The 17,013-nt window shown below is 35.0% G+C and overlaps 1 protein-coding gene across 1 annotated transcript in view; it reads left to right on the forward strand.

Annotated features, from left to right (window-relative positions):
* Nucleotides 1-17,013, forward strand: part of MDGA2 (MAM domain containing glycosylphosphatidylinositol anchor 2) — a gene marked incomplete at its 5' end in the record, with an annotated part of 811,681 nt that overhangs the window by 694,001 nt on the left and 100,667 nt on the right. Inside the window, one exon of the mRNA XM_055132080.1 lies at nt 9,622-9,891. Coding sequence (XP_054988055.1) covers nt 9,622-9,891 — 270 coding nt within the window. The remainder of the gene's footprint in view (nt 1-9,621; nt 9,892-17,013) is intronic.

The raw sequence follows: 17,013 nt of genomic DNA on the forward strand, positions 1-17,013 counted from the left end.
GAAATCTTTTTAATTTACATCTAGTTAGTTAAGCAGTGATTAAAGGAATTACATTATAAACCATAAATAGGTAAATTAGCTTGGATTCAAAATGTTTTGGATTCCTAGTCATTGTAAATGTACTCAGATTCATCTCTCTTAGAATTTCAACTTCCTTATTACTAAGATAAATATAAATGCAAGACCATGAAAGACTTAAAATACATAGCACACTCAGAAAAAGAGAATGAGAGAGGGAGAAGGTGTACTGGCTATGCCTTCTCTGTCTGGCTCCCCGGTGTTGCCGGCCTGGTCTGGGGTCCAGAGAAGTCTCCGGCCTGCGCCGCTTACCAGAACACCCAGATTCTTCTCCACCATCCCTTTTAAAATGAGGAAATTAAGATAACTAGAATAATGCTTATACTGAAGTTTTCCAAACAGGGGAGTGATGTATTTTAACTCTAAGTAATCTGAAGATAGCTCTCTGTATATTTAGCAGCCATAGTCTTATACTTTCCTTAAAATCAAACCCTTCTGAAAATGATTCTATCAGTAGTGGGAGATAGTTTAGGATTTGGGGAGCATGCCTTGCATTCAACTCAACCTGGAATCCATCCTAAGCACCATATGAGAAAAACCAAATATAGCCCTGCAGGCTCTCAAGCATCTTCAGGTGTGGCCCTGGACCCCAGACACTTCCAGATTCACTCTGCGGTTCCCTGCTCCACAGAGCCCAAAGAGCGCTGAGTCCTCAACCAAGCACTGAATCTCTGGCTTGAATAGCTAAGTATGTATGGGAGTGGCCCTTGGACCCTATGCATAAGGAGCTCCTCCAAAATGTCAAAGTAACAATATTATTTATTTAACATTTCTTTATATTTAACTGTATTTCTAACTTTATTTTTAACTATATTATTTAAAATTCCAAAGTATTACTCTGTTTGCAGTTCTGGTGTCTATTGGAACCTAGCTATTTTTTCAAATAAGAAGCAAAATATATTCATGCATATTTTACAACTCACAAACTTGTCTCTAATTTTCTTATTTAGAAATATATATTAATTTATATTTCTTTACACTCAGTGCTTTTACCACATGTTAATATTGTGTGTATAGGTTTAAACATTGGAATGTTCTCTCCAAGCAAAATACTTTCCAAATGTCTGAAACTAGTAAGCATAAAAAAGTAAAAGCTATTCAGAATTCTAGTGAGTACTTTTTACTTCCTGATTTCACTCCAAACAAAATCCTCGATCACTTTGAAAAGGTGCACTTTTACTTTAGAGAGCTTTTCTTCTATGTACTCATTGTATACAGTAATACATGTACAGTCTATAAATTTATTTTCATGAAGAGCATTGCTATATAAGTACAATTTGATTCTGGATTAAAATCTATCATTGCATTGTTCTTTGACCTAGAAGTTTTGTTGTGAACTTGATTTTCACTCTGATATCAGTCTGTAAATTCAAATAGGATTTGAATAGGTCAACATCTATTTTAATGATCTCTTTAAATAACAAATGGGTCAAGATTTTTCCAAAATATTTTTTCAAGGAAAGATAAATTGTACCACATTGCTGTGTTTGAAATTGAAACATAACAAGTTATTAAGGGTATCTAATGTGAAACCCGATTGCCTCATTTGAATGTTTATTCTGCTACTTTTTAGCTGGATGACTTTGCTTAACTTATGTAACTCATTACTGTCTTCAAAATGACTGCTCTTATACACATATGAACTATGTGAATGTTTAATGCAATAATTAGTAGTCAGTAGATATTCACGATCAAACATGATTATTTATATTGGCATCATTATTTAGTATATGCATAAAGAAATAGCCAAAGATTTCTGATGTAACTGAGCACTTTTAGTATAATGATATAGTTTTAGAATAATTTTGTTTAATTACGTATCTTTGGGCTGGAGCGATAGCACAGCAGTAGGGCATTCCCTTTCATGTGGCCGACCCGTGTTCTATTCCTCCACCCCTCTCGGAGAGCCTGGCAAGCTACTGAGAGTATCGCACCCGCACGGCAGAGCCTGGCAAGCTACCTATGGTATATTGGATATGCCAAAAACAGTAACAATAAGTCTCACAATGAGGTGCCTGCTGGAGCAAATCAATGAGCAATGGAGTGACAGTGACAGGACACTGACGTATCTTTAATTCTCAACAATTCTAGTTTTAAACATTTAATATATATATGGATCTTTTCCTTACAATATTTTTATTTATTTCAGTTTTTTAAAATTAAGTATCTCATGAAAAAGCATACATGATCAGTCTTTCACCATGAAAATATGATCAGAATAGTAAACTCTAACTCACTGGACACCTGAAGCTTTCTTTCATCATACTCAGTCTTCACATTGTATCATTTAAACATATCTGGAAAGGCCTACCCTTCTTACTGGCTCTGTCAAAGAATGATGAGATCATTAATACCAAGGTTTAAGTGAACCTCCTATCATAGAATATTTTCATAGGTTAGAGATAATGGATTATAATGAGTAAACTCAATTTTATATTACCTAAGATTTTTTTGTGGTTTTATTTATTTATTTTTGTTTCATTTTTTTTCTTTTGACCTTAAGGTACCACCCTAAAATCCAAATACCTTGTGCAGTGGTTTAAAGCAGTAATTATTACTTCATTTAGGAATGCTTTCCAATTCCTACTACATTGAACTTTACTAAAACACACTGCTTTAAGTTCAGAGAGATAGGTCACGGTCAATGCTTCGCATGTAAACAAGCCCTTTTTGATCACTGCATATGGGTCTGTAGTAACGTGAGCACTGTCAGTAATATTACCTGAGCACTACCAGGAGCAGTTTCTGAGCACAGCAGATGACAAAAACACTCAAAAGAAAAAAACAATGTATTTGAAGAGTTTTAACTCAACACTACCAAATATCTATATAGAACATTACTGATTTCATTGATTGAAATTTCTGCATTTAAATAAATGACATACTTCTAAATAGTGAGGGTCAAAAAAGATAATTTCCATTGTTTAAAATCTTATAATTCATATAATTGGATACATTCAAAACAGTCTCACAAAAATGTTTTAAGTAGTAAATATGTATTTGGGGGTATTTGCCTAAGTACACTTCCTACATTGATAATTTTTGTCATTCACAGGAAGAAAGTAAACAATTGCAGAAGTCTTAGTTTTGTTAGGCAAATGCAACTCTAATTTGAGAGTAAATACTTTTATTTATGCTACTTTATTTGATAACAGTATCATTAGCCACCTTCAGTGTTTCATTCAAATGACTGCATTTCTAATTTTGTAATCATTCCAAATTTTTTTCTCTATAAAATATTAAATATCAAAAATATATTTATTGACAGGAACATTCTGATATGCTTTGTGATTCTTAATGTACTTGTGTTTAGGTTATCAGGTTTTTTCAGTAAATTGGTCCACTGACAGTCTTCTCCCATGACTTTCTTTCTGAATTCATTTCTTTTCAGAAATAGCTTGAGGCCTGTGATCTGGTTCTTAAATTGTATTCTATCTACTGCTTGTCCCTTTATACTTCTGCCTTATCATACAAAACCTCCATTCAAAATATCAAACTGATAAAATAGAAAATTTAAAGACCTCTGTGTCAATTGTCTTTTAATGGTAATAAACTACCATTAGTAGGAGCTGAAAGGAATAGAAATATTACTGTTTAAAATTATCTATCATCGAGCAAATTATTCTTTGAGCAAATCTATGAACAATGGGATGAACAACGGGATGAATAATGGGATGAACAACAGGATGGCAGTGAAAATTATCTAATTATCTAATAACTACCGAATATATATTGCTACTGAATATATGTATGTATATGTACATATATATGTATATATATATATATGCTCAGGAATTACTCCTGGCTTTGCACTCAGGAATTACTCCTGTGGTGCTCAGGGGACCATATGGGATACTGGGAATTGAACCCGCATTGGCCACATGCAAGGCAAATGCGCTACCTGCTGTGCCATTGCTCTAGCCCCTAATGTAGATTTTTATTGTAAATTTTTAGTGTTACATTTACATGTACAAATCCATGTGCTTTGTTATTATTATTTTTTAATTGATTCACCATGAGAACAGTTATATAGCTTTAAGGTTTAAGTCTCAGTCATACAATGATCAAACACCCATCCCTTCACCAGCGCACATGTTCAACCACCAAGAACCCCAGTATACCCCATCCCACCCCCCACCCTGCCTGTGTGGCAGATGATTTTCACTTTATTCTCTCTAACTTTGAGTACATTCAATTTTCAACAGAAAACCCAATATTATTACTTGGAATTTTCCACAACAATCAGACCTGCAGAAAAGGCATCATTACATCATTTGTTTTCTATTGCCGATAATGAAGAGCATATGATGTCAAACAGTGGTTTTGGAATTCTGGTATTTTATTAATTAAGTCCAGAGGTATTCTGCCAGCAGCCCCTGTGTTCTGAAATTGGTTTGTGTGCCTCTGGGATCATGGCCGTTCAGTAGTGGAGGAGCCGTTCGTGGGTGGCCACTAGGGGTCTCATTTGGGCAGGAAGCAGGGCCGGTTCCACCCCTGACCCCATTGCAAGATATCCTGCTGGCCCCATTACTTCAAGCTCCTATCTCTCTGTCCAGTTGGCTCTGAAAGGTGGTGGTCACCATGCTGCCGCAAAGGGGAAAAGGCTGCTGGACAAAAACCCTTACCCTCTCGGGGCTGGATGGGGCTGTAGCTTAGTTCACAATCCAGAAGCTTTCTGCCAGCAACTGCTGCGTTCTAAGATTGTTTTGTGTGCCTCTGGGATCATGGCCGTTCAGGGGTAGAAAAGCCGTTCCTGAGCATTTTTTTGTATATCAGGAAAGGTTGCATGGCCGCCTAAGCGGCTGCACAGTTTAAAAAGAAAATCTTGGTCCCCACATACTGGAGCCATGTTAGTAGGAGCTCAGTGTCGCCAGGATTCCATTTGGAGAAGGCAGGGAGACTGCACCTCTCCATCTGGGGCACCCTGGTTTTATCGGTTTGGTCTGGGGTCCAGAGCATTCTCCAGGGTGTGGTGCCTGCTGGCCTGGATTCTTCACTGCTCTTGCTGGGATATTCTTCTGCACCTCATGCACCAATATGATATAGTACTATATGGATTATTTGGTGATTTCCTAAAATGTAAAACTTTGGGCTGGAGAGTTAATACAGAATGTAAGATGCTTAACTTGCATGTGTACCAACTCCTGTTCAGTCCCAGGAATCATATACAGTTGGACAAGCACTGCCACGAATGATCTCTGAGCACAGGGTCTTGAGGTCACCCCACTCTCCTCCCAACACCCACAAAAAGAATGAATTTAAAATGTTGTTAGAAAATCAAGGCCAAAAAGTGCAAAATAGATACTTATTGTTTGTTTTGGGACCCCATACAGAGGTGTTTAGGGATCACTCCTGGTGGGATCCTGGGATTATATAGGGTGCAAAGAGATTGAACCCAGGTCTGCAGCATGCAAGGTAAACACCCTACTTGCCGGACTATCTTTCTGCTCCCCTCCCCCAAAAAAGGACATTTTTAAAGGATATACTTGAGTCAAAAGGAAAGTAATCGCAGATTTGAATGGTTTATAATAACCTAAGGAATTAGGGTAAGTTAGCATGTATCTGGAAAATTCTAAAAATTAGTGCAGGTTCAAAGTTAGAATATTCATTGGTTTCATAAAAGCAAGAAAGAATTAAGGTGCATGACCAGAAATAGTGCATGACCAGAAATATTGCAAAATAGGAACTAAGTGTGCAGTGTTCTCAGGAACTAAGATGGCAAAGATTATTTAATAGATATTTTGCATAATTTAAATGTGCATGTTCTGTGCTTTAGTATAATCAATAAAATAATAAAAGAAGCTTAGCTAAAGTCCCAACAAGAAGCAAGAAAAGGTCTGGAAAAATGATGTAATCTATACAGAAGTTCAGAATTTATTTTGCCTTATACCCTTTTTTTAAGAAAAAAATTTGCTCTGTGTCTCCCAGGAATCTACCTTCTATAAGCAAATAGACAGAAACCACCTCCACAAACAATTGTACACGAACCTCTTGAGATCTCTACATCATTCCAATGATCCTGTGGGGAAACACTGTCCACTTTTGAAAACACCAATTACAATCAAAGAGAAATGCACACACAAACACACACATACACACACACACGTAAAGAAGTAAAGTACAAAATTATAAAATACATTTTGACCTAAATATATCATTACAGTAAATGTAAATGAATAAAGTGCTAGGTACTTTTAATAAAGTTAAAGTTTTGTCAGACATTTTGAAAAGAAAACATATTGTTTAAAATATATTCATATAAAATAAAAGTAGAATATATAAAAACAAAAAATATATATCATGCAGCTACTAAATTAATACCAGGATGATTACTTATAGAAATAAAATAATTAAAATAATAAAATGTTACAGATATACAGGGACTATAGTGATAGCACAGCGGGTAGGGCATTTGCCTTGCATGCGGCTGACCAGGGTTCGATTCCTCCACCCCTCTCGGAGAGCCTGACAAGCTACCAAGAATATCTCATCTGCACTGCAGAGCCTATTGTTTCGTATTCGATATGCCAAAAACAGTAACAAGTCTCACAATGGATATGTTACTGGTGTCTGCTCGAGCAAATCGATGATAGATATGCAGAAAATCATTTCACTCTTGTAAAAGCTGCAAATTATCAATGGACATGAAAATATTTTTAATTTACATTTGCTTAGTATTAGAGCCTCGAATATATAGACTAGAATGGGGATGACAATAATCGAAAAAAAAATCATCCTTACTTAACATCAGTTTCTTTTTCTCTATAAACCCTTCCTTGTTAGCAATACAGACAAGATGGTTGTTCTGATGACCTGTGTCACCACCTACCAACCTGCTAGCTTAATGCCAACAGAGCTCCTTTTTAAACAGTTATGTCTCTTGTTCCATTGGCCTAGGGAAAGAGTGGTACCTAAACCGAGGCATGTAATTTACAGCAGGGATTCACATATCCTTTATATTCTTGCTCAAACTATGTTTTTTTTTTAAAAAAAAATCCCACTACAATTTTTTATTGTTTTTTTTCTTTCAACAGTTGCAATCATTGTAAGATTAAGTAGTTATTTCTTTCCTTTGTTAATAAAAATCTGTATTGCTATCAGAAAATAAATAAAATGGGGATGATAGTACTAGAGTAGTACTAGAGGAAACTATTTTTAATACTACTACTCTATGAGAAGAGTTTAACATTCTTCTAAGAGAATAAGTAGATTCAAAAACCCACATCTATAATTATATAAATGCTTTGCAAAACTCAGCTATCAGTTGACCAAGTATAGACCATACTGCAGACTATTCCTTCTTTGAAAATAGGCATTTTTTTTCCTTCGAAAACAGGCATACAAAGAAGAGGATCACATTCTGTATCCTAAAACAAATTTTGTATCCTAAAACAAATTGTGTATACTATAAATACAGAGAACTGAAAACAAAAACTATTTCTCTAACCATGATTCAATTAATTTTTTAGGAATCCTAAGAAAAAGATAGTAAAACACAGTCCACATGTTTGGAAAAAAAAGTAATACTTGCTTAGTTAGTATTTTAACTATCTGATTGACAAATGGTATGCAAATAAAGCATATTCACCGTATCTTCAACTCCCTACCTTCCCCCTTACTGGTGACTGTCTCCATTATGCAGTATAATTTACAAGAAGACTTTTTCTTGTAGTTCTTATTCTTCCTGCCATAGTTTAGTCATATAAACCTTTCATAAAAAAGTTAAAAGACTGTTCCCCTCCCCAATATATCCCCTAAATTTTATTACTTCCAAGGATTCTTGCCTAGAGTCTCCACACCTTTATGTCTTCATAAATCCTCAAGTTCTATTGTCTATCAGCTATACTAATTCATTTATGCTTTCATAAGCTCTGTGTTCCTCAATAGCTTTTCCTTACTTTTGCATATATAATCTCTATTCCTGGAATATATATTTCCTATAAATCCTGGAAGATAAAACTCAAGTATCCTTAGAAAACATTGCCTAGCTAGTTCTCCGTATCGTTCACTTTTTTCTCTAGAATTGTGTTTTTGTACTTCAGTTTAGTAAAATGTCATTTCAGTGTCTACCTTCTGTGTTAGACCAGAAACATAATGTAGGTAGAATTTTTTTTCTTAATCTGTAAGAGTGTTTTTATTAATGCTATTGGAGTATGTCAGAATTGAGCTCATAAATTAGTAGTATACTTTTAAAGTATAGAAAGCACAAGAAGAGCCAGCCAATAGATTAGCAATGGAAAGGGAGAGTGATTGTATGAAACAGTGGTTTTACTGAAATATATATATATATATATATATATATATATATATATATATATATAATGTCAGATGGCACATTCGGTGTGGTAGTAATGCAACTTTTTAGTGTCTCGTGGAAAGGGTTATCAGGTGTAACTATGAAGTCTGTGTGCTGCATAACTCCATAGGATGTTGCATATATCAAATCAAGAATGGGAATGTGATGAATGAGTGCAATCTTGGGCAGTCACACAGTTTCCTTAATCAAGGAAATGGTATAATTTTCTTTACCATATCATCACATAATTAGTATCCAAGAATTCATCTATTGTGACCACTGGAAGTCAAAAGATGTTATATATTTTCCTTTATTTTTTCTTACTCTAAGTAATAAGGAAAATATATTACACCTTTTAGAAATATTTCCCTCAATAAACAAAAGGTTTGGCAACTAATGTAGCAAGTTTTAATTACATGGTGAGGGAGGGTGAATCAAAATTAAGCAAGATAATTGTGATTAAGCAAGATAATTGTGAGCCACGTCAGTGGGCTGAAAGTCTTTTTGTCTGCTGTATAGTTTGCAAGGTTTTCTTTAGGTTTGCACATGAACATTTTGAATCAAAATCAAGTAAGATTAAACCAAATAATTTAAGAACTAATTTCTCTATTTTTCTTACAATTCTATTGTAAGAAGTTCCCAGAAAGCTCAGCACTTCACCTTACATGAGAATAGTAGGATTCACTGATTTGAAAATTAAGCATTCTCCTCTCCATAAAGCCCTGTGCTAAATCTGGAGATTGTTTTTTTTTTCTTCTGCTTTTTGGGTCACACCCAGCAATGCACAGGTGTTACTCCTGACTCTGTACTCAGGAATTACTCCTGACGATGCTCAGAGAAGCTGGGAATTGAACCCGGGTTGGCCACGTGCAAGGCAAATGCCCTACCTACTATGCTATCGATCCAGCCTCTGGAGATTGCATTTCTTACCCAGAGCATCACTTGGTTGCTAAGAGTATAAACCAAAGAGAATCACAAGATTTTTGTGCTGTTTTTTTCACAGCTAGCAAGGAAAAACAAACTGTTGGTTTCACCTGCAACTGCTTCTTTAGAGCAATGAGTCTCATGAACTGCCCACACTCAGGAAATCATTTCACAGCCAAAGCTGAAATTCCTGGCCTGAATATGTTTTCTCCCCAATCCTTTCCTGTTGTTGGATATGTTTTTAAAATTGCTTGTCACAAAAAAGAATAGCTTTTGGTTTATTGCAACCACAAATTTTAAGTTGTAACATTTCTTTTGTACAGACCCACCTGCTGTGGAACCGGCTTTCCTGGAAATTCGACAAGGACAAGATCGGAGTGTCACTATGAGCTGCCGCGTGCTGAGAGCCTATCCAATAAGGGTGCTGACATATGAGTGGCGTTTGGGCAACAAATTGCTAAGGACTGGGCAGTTTGACTCTCAAGAATACACAGAGTACCCAGTGAAGAGCCTTTCCAATGAAAACTATGGGGTGTATAATTGTAGCATCATAAATGAAGCTGGAGCTGGGCGATGCAGCTTTCTTGTTACAGGTAAGATAACACACATTTCACTCTCAGATTATTTATATCTCTAAGGTCCCTGTTCTGTTTTTAAAGGAGCACCCTGGTCCATTTGATAGTTCATTGCATGGCCTGGTACTATGGTGCTTAAGGCTGGTTTTCATTTACCACCAGTTTTCCTAGAAGTGGCTGAATCCACTATATTTTCTTGTATTTCCAAAATTGTATTTTGATAAAGCACTATGAATTGTAAAATTATTCATAGTTGGGTTTTTGACAGGCATTGTTCCATCACCAACTCCGCCACGAGTGTCAACATTCTTCCACCAGTGTTCCCAGATTACCTCTCCTCCCCCCTCACGTTAATCTATTCTGCCATCTTGACAGACACCTATTAAATCTGGTTATCAAAATCTGTGTTTCACGATATCAGTGTTGTGTCTCTGTGGTTTGAACATTTAGCTCTATTATTCCTTGACACTACCTATGTATCTGAACTTTTTCAGTTTTGGAGACCATGCTATCATGGGTATTGAACTCAGGGTCTTATGCATGCCACATCTTCCATCTCTTTGAACCATATCATCTATCAATAAACATCGCTACATTAATCTATCATACATGGATACACACATATTAGCTCCAAGGATCTTTGGCTTATGCCAGTAGCAAATGTAAAGCATGATGTTGAATTATAGAACAAACTATAAACAGTTTGACTATTCCAGTTAGAGCTTCTATAAGTTTCCAAAAAGCTAGCTCATTTTAGTAGTTAAAATAGTTTAAGTGTCTATAAAAGTACATGTAAGTTTATGTGAATTTAAGTAGGTTTGTTGATGAAGTTGCATATTTTGAGTATTTTAGTAACAAATCATAACAAGTTTATTTATACCAAACTGCAAATATCAGTCTGTATTTTCTTCTGCAGTAAAAAGTCTCTTGTGAGCTGACCCCTGCTTTGGTTTTATAAATAGCAGAAAGAAGCTTTCTTCTTTTCCTTTGTGTATCTGCATTTTTGTCCTTGACTTATCAGTTTTCAAAAATATTTAAAGGAAAACAATAAATTCTATCTGGCATATAATTAGACATATTGAAATTAGGCATATCGATATTTGCCATTTTTCAATGTATTAAATCTAATAAGTATAAAATCTCAAGTACTTAAATTTTTGTATTTATTAAAACTGTTTTCAAGGAAGAATTCTGTCAGTGTTCAGGGCTTACTCTCAACTCTATAAACAAGGATCAGTCCTGGTAGAGCCAGTGATCCATTCAGGGTGAGCTGTATGCAAGGCTAACACCTTCGCCCATATACTATGTTTCTAAACCAAAAATCTGTGTTTCAGCTATTTTTGAGCTTAAGTTTAAATAAAAAGGAAATTCCTCCTTACTATTTTCTTGTTCTCATTAGTTGTAGAAGAGTATTTTACTAGTAAAATGTCATTCTATATTAGTTAAAAGGTAATGGCAATGATTACAGTTAAATGCTAGCACAAATTCTTATTAATGACTTCTTACTCTAAGAAAACTCTCTAAATAGAAATTTCCTGAAGAGACTTTTTTGCATCCTGAAATGTTTTATTAGGTTGATGATTATAATTAATTAACAGAGAATATGAAGATGCTCTCATTGAAGCATCCTCTTTTCTGGTTGGTCAAAGGAGACCAACAGTGGTTTCCTTTTGTTGACACAGTTCTTTTTATGAACATTTAGTTGGAATGGAATCCTGGGTGGGAGTAAGAGCTGGACCACACTTTGCTATGCTAAAGGGCTATTCCTCACTCTGTGCTTGGGAGTGATCACATACAGTGCAAGGAATGATACCATGATACTGGGGTTGGTTGCCTGTAAGGCAAGAGCTGTATCCCTTTAGTAACTCTCTGGCCCAAAGTGAAAGTTTTTTTTTGCTACGGTTAGTAAACTATTGATAAAAAAACAAAATTTCAAGGGCAAAACAATTTACCTGATAATCTAATTGCTACTACCCCTAATCTGTTATGGCTAAATATTATTACAGAAATATTTACTATGGAAAGAGAGTCTATTAATCCAAGGAATAATTTAAATGGCTCTCTATATGCTTTAATTCTTTATATACTGTCTTCTAAACACAATAAGAATCCACAAAAGCTGTTGTTTTTCACATTCTGGTACACATAGAACATCTTATTTTCTTTTAGCATCCACCTCAATGCTCGCCTCCCCCTCAAATAAGAAGCATCACATACAATTAGCTATGTCCCTTTCTTCAAACTTTGTCAGCTCTGTACACATTTTAATTTTCTTTGGTGACACTGTTTTCTAACTCTCAGCTAGTTTAGACCATGCTGCCTCCGCAAGATTTTTATTTGCCCTCTATTATGTGATCCAAATCCTATTTTTTGAACTAGAAGACAAGCTGAGACCAGAAGAAATACTAGCTCCATTCTCCCATTCCAGATCCATGGGGTGCAGTAAGTAGATTTCAATAGCTGCAGAAAGAAATAAACCTATTATTGTTGGCCCCATAGAGAGAGAAAAAATAACCTCAAGCATTAATGTTTCCAGTGTGAAACTTTTCAATCTTTAGGTCAACCTCATTGTTTCAGGAGCTGCACATACAATCTAATAGAATTTTGAAAAGGAGAAAAGGAAATGATTAAATTCCAAGTACTATGCAATCTGGGAAACTACGTAAAGAAATCAGTGATCCTATTGAATTATATATTGAATTATATATTGAATCATCTGGAAGAAATTTTCTAAGGTCTCTTAATTCCACTAAAATATGTCCTATTTAACAATCCTATGAAATTCCCACAGGGCTGGAGCGATAGCACAGCGGGTAGGGCGTTTACCTTGCACACGGCTGACCCGGGTTTAATTCCTCCATCCCTCTCTGAGAGCCCGGCAAGCTACTGAGAATATCTTGCCTGCATGGCAGAGCCTGACAAGCTGCCTGTGGCATATTCGATATGCTAAAAAACAGTAACAAGTCTTACAATGTAGACGTTACTGGTGCCCGCTGGAGCAAATCGATGAGCAACAGGATGACAGTGACAGTGATAGTGATGAAATTCCCACAGTTCTAAAACTTTGAAGCTCTGTCTCTATATACAGAATATATTTTGTATTGACTAAAAAAAAATAAACACATGTTTATAGGACCACACCCAGTATAGTTGGGAGAAAGGGAGGGAGTGCCAGGCAAAGCTCAACTGTCTGTGCAGTCCTGGTAAACCAATATTCAGATCATTGATTGTTGGGGAACAGTTTTTCCCCAAGTTTTTGCCTGGACACATTGTGCACTTGGTCTGGGCAGACATGGGGCGAAGGATGATGGGTACACGGAGAAACAATTTCTGGGAGCAGCTGATGGATGGTCACTTTATTATCTAATACAAACATTTTATAGAGGGTCTCGGCTTTATAGGAAGGTCCACATAAAGTTCAGCGTTACTGTCCTATTACCTCTCCTACTCTGCCTTCAAGGCTAGATGCTGCAGTTAAGATGACTTGCTAAGTGGTCATGACAGTTTCTGTGTTTTTCTGTGTTTGGGGAGCATGTGACAAGGAGGTCGAGTGAAGCTGAAGGCTGGACAATTGGTGCTGGCTGACACCCTATTCTTGCCAACTTTGCCCAGATACTCCCTTCCGTTGAGCCTTGCTTCAGGACTGCTTTACAACGCAGGTCTTATCTGTTCCAGTGCTCACAATGGATGTGGTGTTACATGGTCTAGTGGTACCTGGAGGCCATCTGCACATAGAAATGTTCAGGGAAATGTATGTTGTCAAGGATCCAAAATAGTCTTTCACATAAAAGGCACATGCATTACTACTTGGACTGTCTCCCCTGTGGTCCAAACAAAGCGTATTTTGTAAGACACTACTGTTTATTTCCTGAGGTCCATATTAAATAAGAAAAACTTGTTTTAATTATGTTGCCCTTATTTTGTTTACTCATTCCTCAGGGATGTTATATAGTGGCCCTAAAGTGGATTTGATCTAACTGCACAACAAAATACCAGCCTTCACATTCATACATATTTTAGCTCTCAGAAAAACTCAAAAGATCAGATCTATTTTTCCTTTTATATAATGTATTTATGATGTGTGTTGAAGGATGGAGCAGAATAGAGCTGTGTTTATTAAGAAATCATAGAGTTTAAGAATCATTTCTTATGAAGAGAAAGAAAGTAGCAGCACTTCGCAAACTGACCAGTCTAACATATAGTATGTTAGAATACAACAGGTAAGTATTGAGGGAGAGATGTTCCATGACAGAGAATATCATCTACATTATCACAGAGTACTTAATCTGTGTTTTGGGCGCATGTGACAAGGAGATTGAATGAAGCACAAGACCAGACACATGGTGCTCATACCCTGTTCTTGCCAACACGACATTTATTAATGTCATCTACTAATATTATTTCTATCTCTCTCTGTGTGTATTTGTGTGTGTGTTTCTGTACTTTAAGTTTTGTGGACTCCCTTAGTAGCCCAAATCTCATTAATCATGACTTTCTATCGGAGGATTTTCAAAAGCTGTCAAATAAATGTTTCATTTGATTTATTAGAACAAGCCCATTTTCCTGAAATTTATAGCTCATATGTATTCATGTTAATAAATAATCAGAATTTTTAAAAGTAATTAGTTATGTAATTTTATTTTATTTTATTTTGCTTTTTGGGTCCTACCCAGTGACGAGCCAGGGGTTACTCCTGGCTCATGCACTCAGGAATAACTCCTGGCATTGCTTGGGGGACCATATGGGATACTGGAAATTGAACCCGGGTCGGCCGAGTGCAAGGCAAATGCCCTACCCGCTGTGCTATCACCCTAGTCCCTAGTTATATAATTTTAATACAAATATTTCACCTGTAGTATGAATTATTCATTATCACAAGTTTTAAAGGCTCAGGTTATTTATTTTTAGAAAATCTATTCTTAAAATAATTTGGACAACCTAAGAATATCCATGTATTTGCAAACATGAATGAAATAGCACGTTTTTAGAGACTATCCCATAGCTTTACCCAGCTCAACCAATACATAGACAATATTTATTCTATATCTAGTGATAAATTTTTCAATCAGAAAAATATCTTTAAATTATTTACTGTATATCTACTAAGACAGATACTATAAAAAAATCAAAATTTTGAAAAATTTTCAAAAATAGAGCTATAAATTTTATCTCTCCCAAATCTTCTTCTATTGTATCAATTTCTATTTTTTTAAGTTATATATTAGCAAGTATTTTGAAATTGACTTTATATTTTTGTATCTATTATCTCATATTATCTTATCTGGGATATTATACTATTCTTTTATCTGTTTGTTTACCTGTATTCAATACTGCTGGCATTTATTTTCCTGGAAAATTAACGTATACTTGGTAAAGAAATGTTGATCCTCTTTTTGGCCTACAAATGATATGTAAACTCCTTATTAAAAAAATTTAAAAATCATTTGTTAATTTGCCAAAGAGAATATATTACAGAATCTCCATCAACCCTACCAACTGCTTCAAAATCTGGGCAGATTATATTACACCAAACATTACAAATTATTAGGACTGTGTGTTTTGTTTATGTTACTTTTTCCTAAAAAACAAGCACTTTATGAATTTCTGTCGTTTAGTTTAGTGATTTTTATGATTTCTTTACAAAGATTATATTGACCTATGCTCTTATTATGAAAGTTTAAATTGCTTTCTAATTCATAAATTATATATGTTAACTCTAGTCAAGCATCTTAAAGTATCAGCAATATTTCAAGTAGTCATTGTTTAAAAAGGTTATATAATTGTTTCATTCTGTATAAGGCCCTGAAGTATAAAGTTCAGAAAACATGATGACTCTGTTCCACAAAATCCTGAGGGAGTTGGTTTCGTCCAAAGTATTGCTCAACTATCATTAATAGATGGCACATTTCATTATTTTAATAACTAAATCCTAGCTATTATTTTCATATTTAATTTTCTACATTCTATTTTCTGTGCTCTATCTTATATTCTAGTAATTTCCTACTGAGGCACTAACTTTTATATCTCAGTGGATTATCTCTTTTTATGAATGCTTCTATTTGGTTATGATACTTTATAACTGAATATAATTGGAGATGAATTATGTATACTACTATATCTTTAGTAAATAATGTAGACATAGATTTTATTCTGAGATTAAAACACATATATACATATATATACAATTTATTTTATTGAAAATTTTACATTGAAACTAAATTGAGATTATCAAGAGAAATATAGGATCTATGTTTAATCTCTGTAATTCTTAATATCATTGATATATTTCAACTATCCTTTCATGAACCATAACCAAAGTGGAGTATTAGAATAAATTTGAAAAACAGGAAGAGATTGAGTTTAGATCCTTAAGAAATCTTATTACAAAATATGAGATTTATTTGATTTAAACTAACAATAAATTCTTTTCATTTTATGTAATTGATTGTATTTGAAAAGAAATGAAAATTCTTATGTAAATAGATTTTTGCCACATAACCTATTAACAAAAATTTACCATCTCAAAACCAATACACATTTATTATCTCACAATTTCTGTATATTACAAATACAGTTCTGGCTTACCTAGATCCTCTTTCCTGAAAATTTTATCTGGGATTTGTTCCTATCTGGAAGATAACTTCAGAGAAAAGGTTGAATAATCTTCAAAATTATTAACAAAATTGATTTCTTAGGCTGTATCAGATGGGAGCCTTATTATTTTGCTGATAGATAAGTTGGAGTTGTCCTGATATTCTGCAAGATATTTTTAAGTCAAATCACCCAGAATTCCTTGTTACTTAATAGCTTACTTCATGAAACCAAAAAAAATCACTACATTCTTCTAAGATTATATTTTATATAACACAATTATGTAAGTAATAGCCCATCATTTCAGATGAGCCTCACGAATGGAGGAGCTGCTGGAGAAACCCAGGTGTGCGGGACCCGAGGCTGAGATCTCTAAAGCTGCTCGGATCTGGACTGGGCCTCTTCCACCCAGATCCCCCATTTTCCAGTAGCTATGCAATAACACCCAGAGACTGGCCCCACATATAATCCCATCAACGGCCAACATCCAGAGACTATAAAACCAAGCTCGAGGAAGCATCTAGTAGCATAGTTTTCCCTCTTGGAGAA

The sequence above is a fragment of the Sorex araneus genome, chromosome 3, assembly GCF_027595985.1.
Source record: "Sorex araneus isolate mSorAra2 chromosome 3, mSorAra2.pri, whole genome shotgun sequence".
In the NCBI taxonomy this organism is placed as follows: domain Eukaryota; kingdom Metazoa; phylum Chordata; class Mammalia; order Eulipotyphla; family Soricidae; genus Sorex; species Sorex araneus.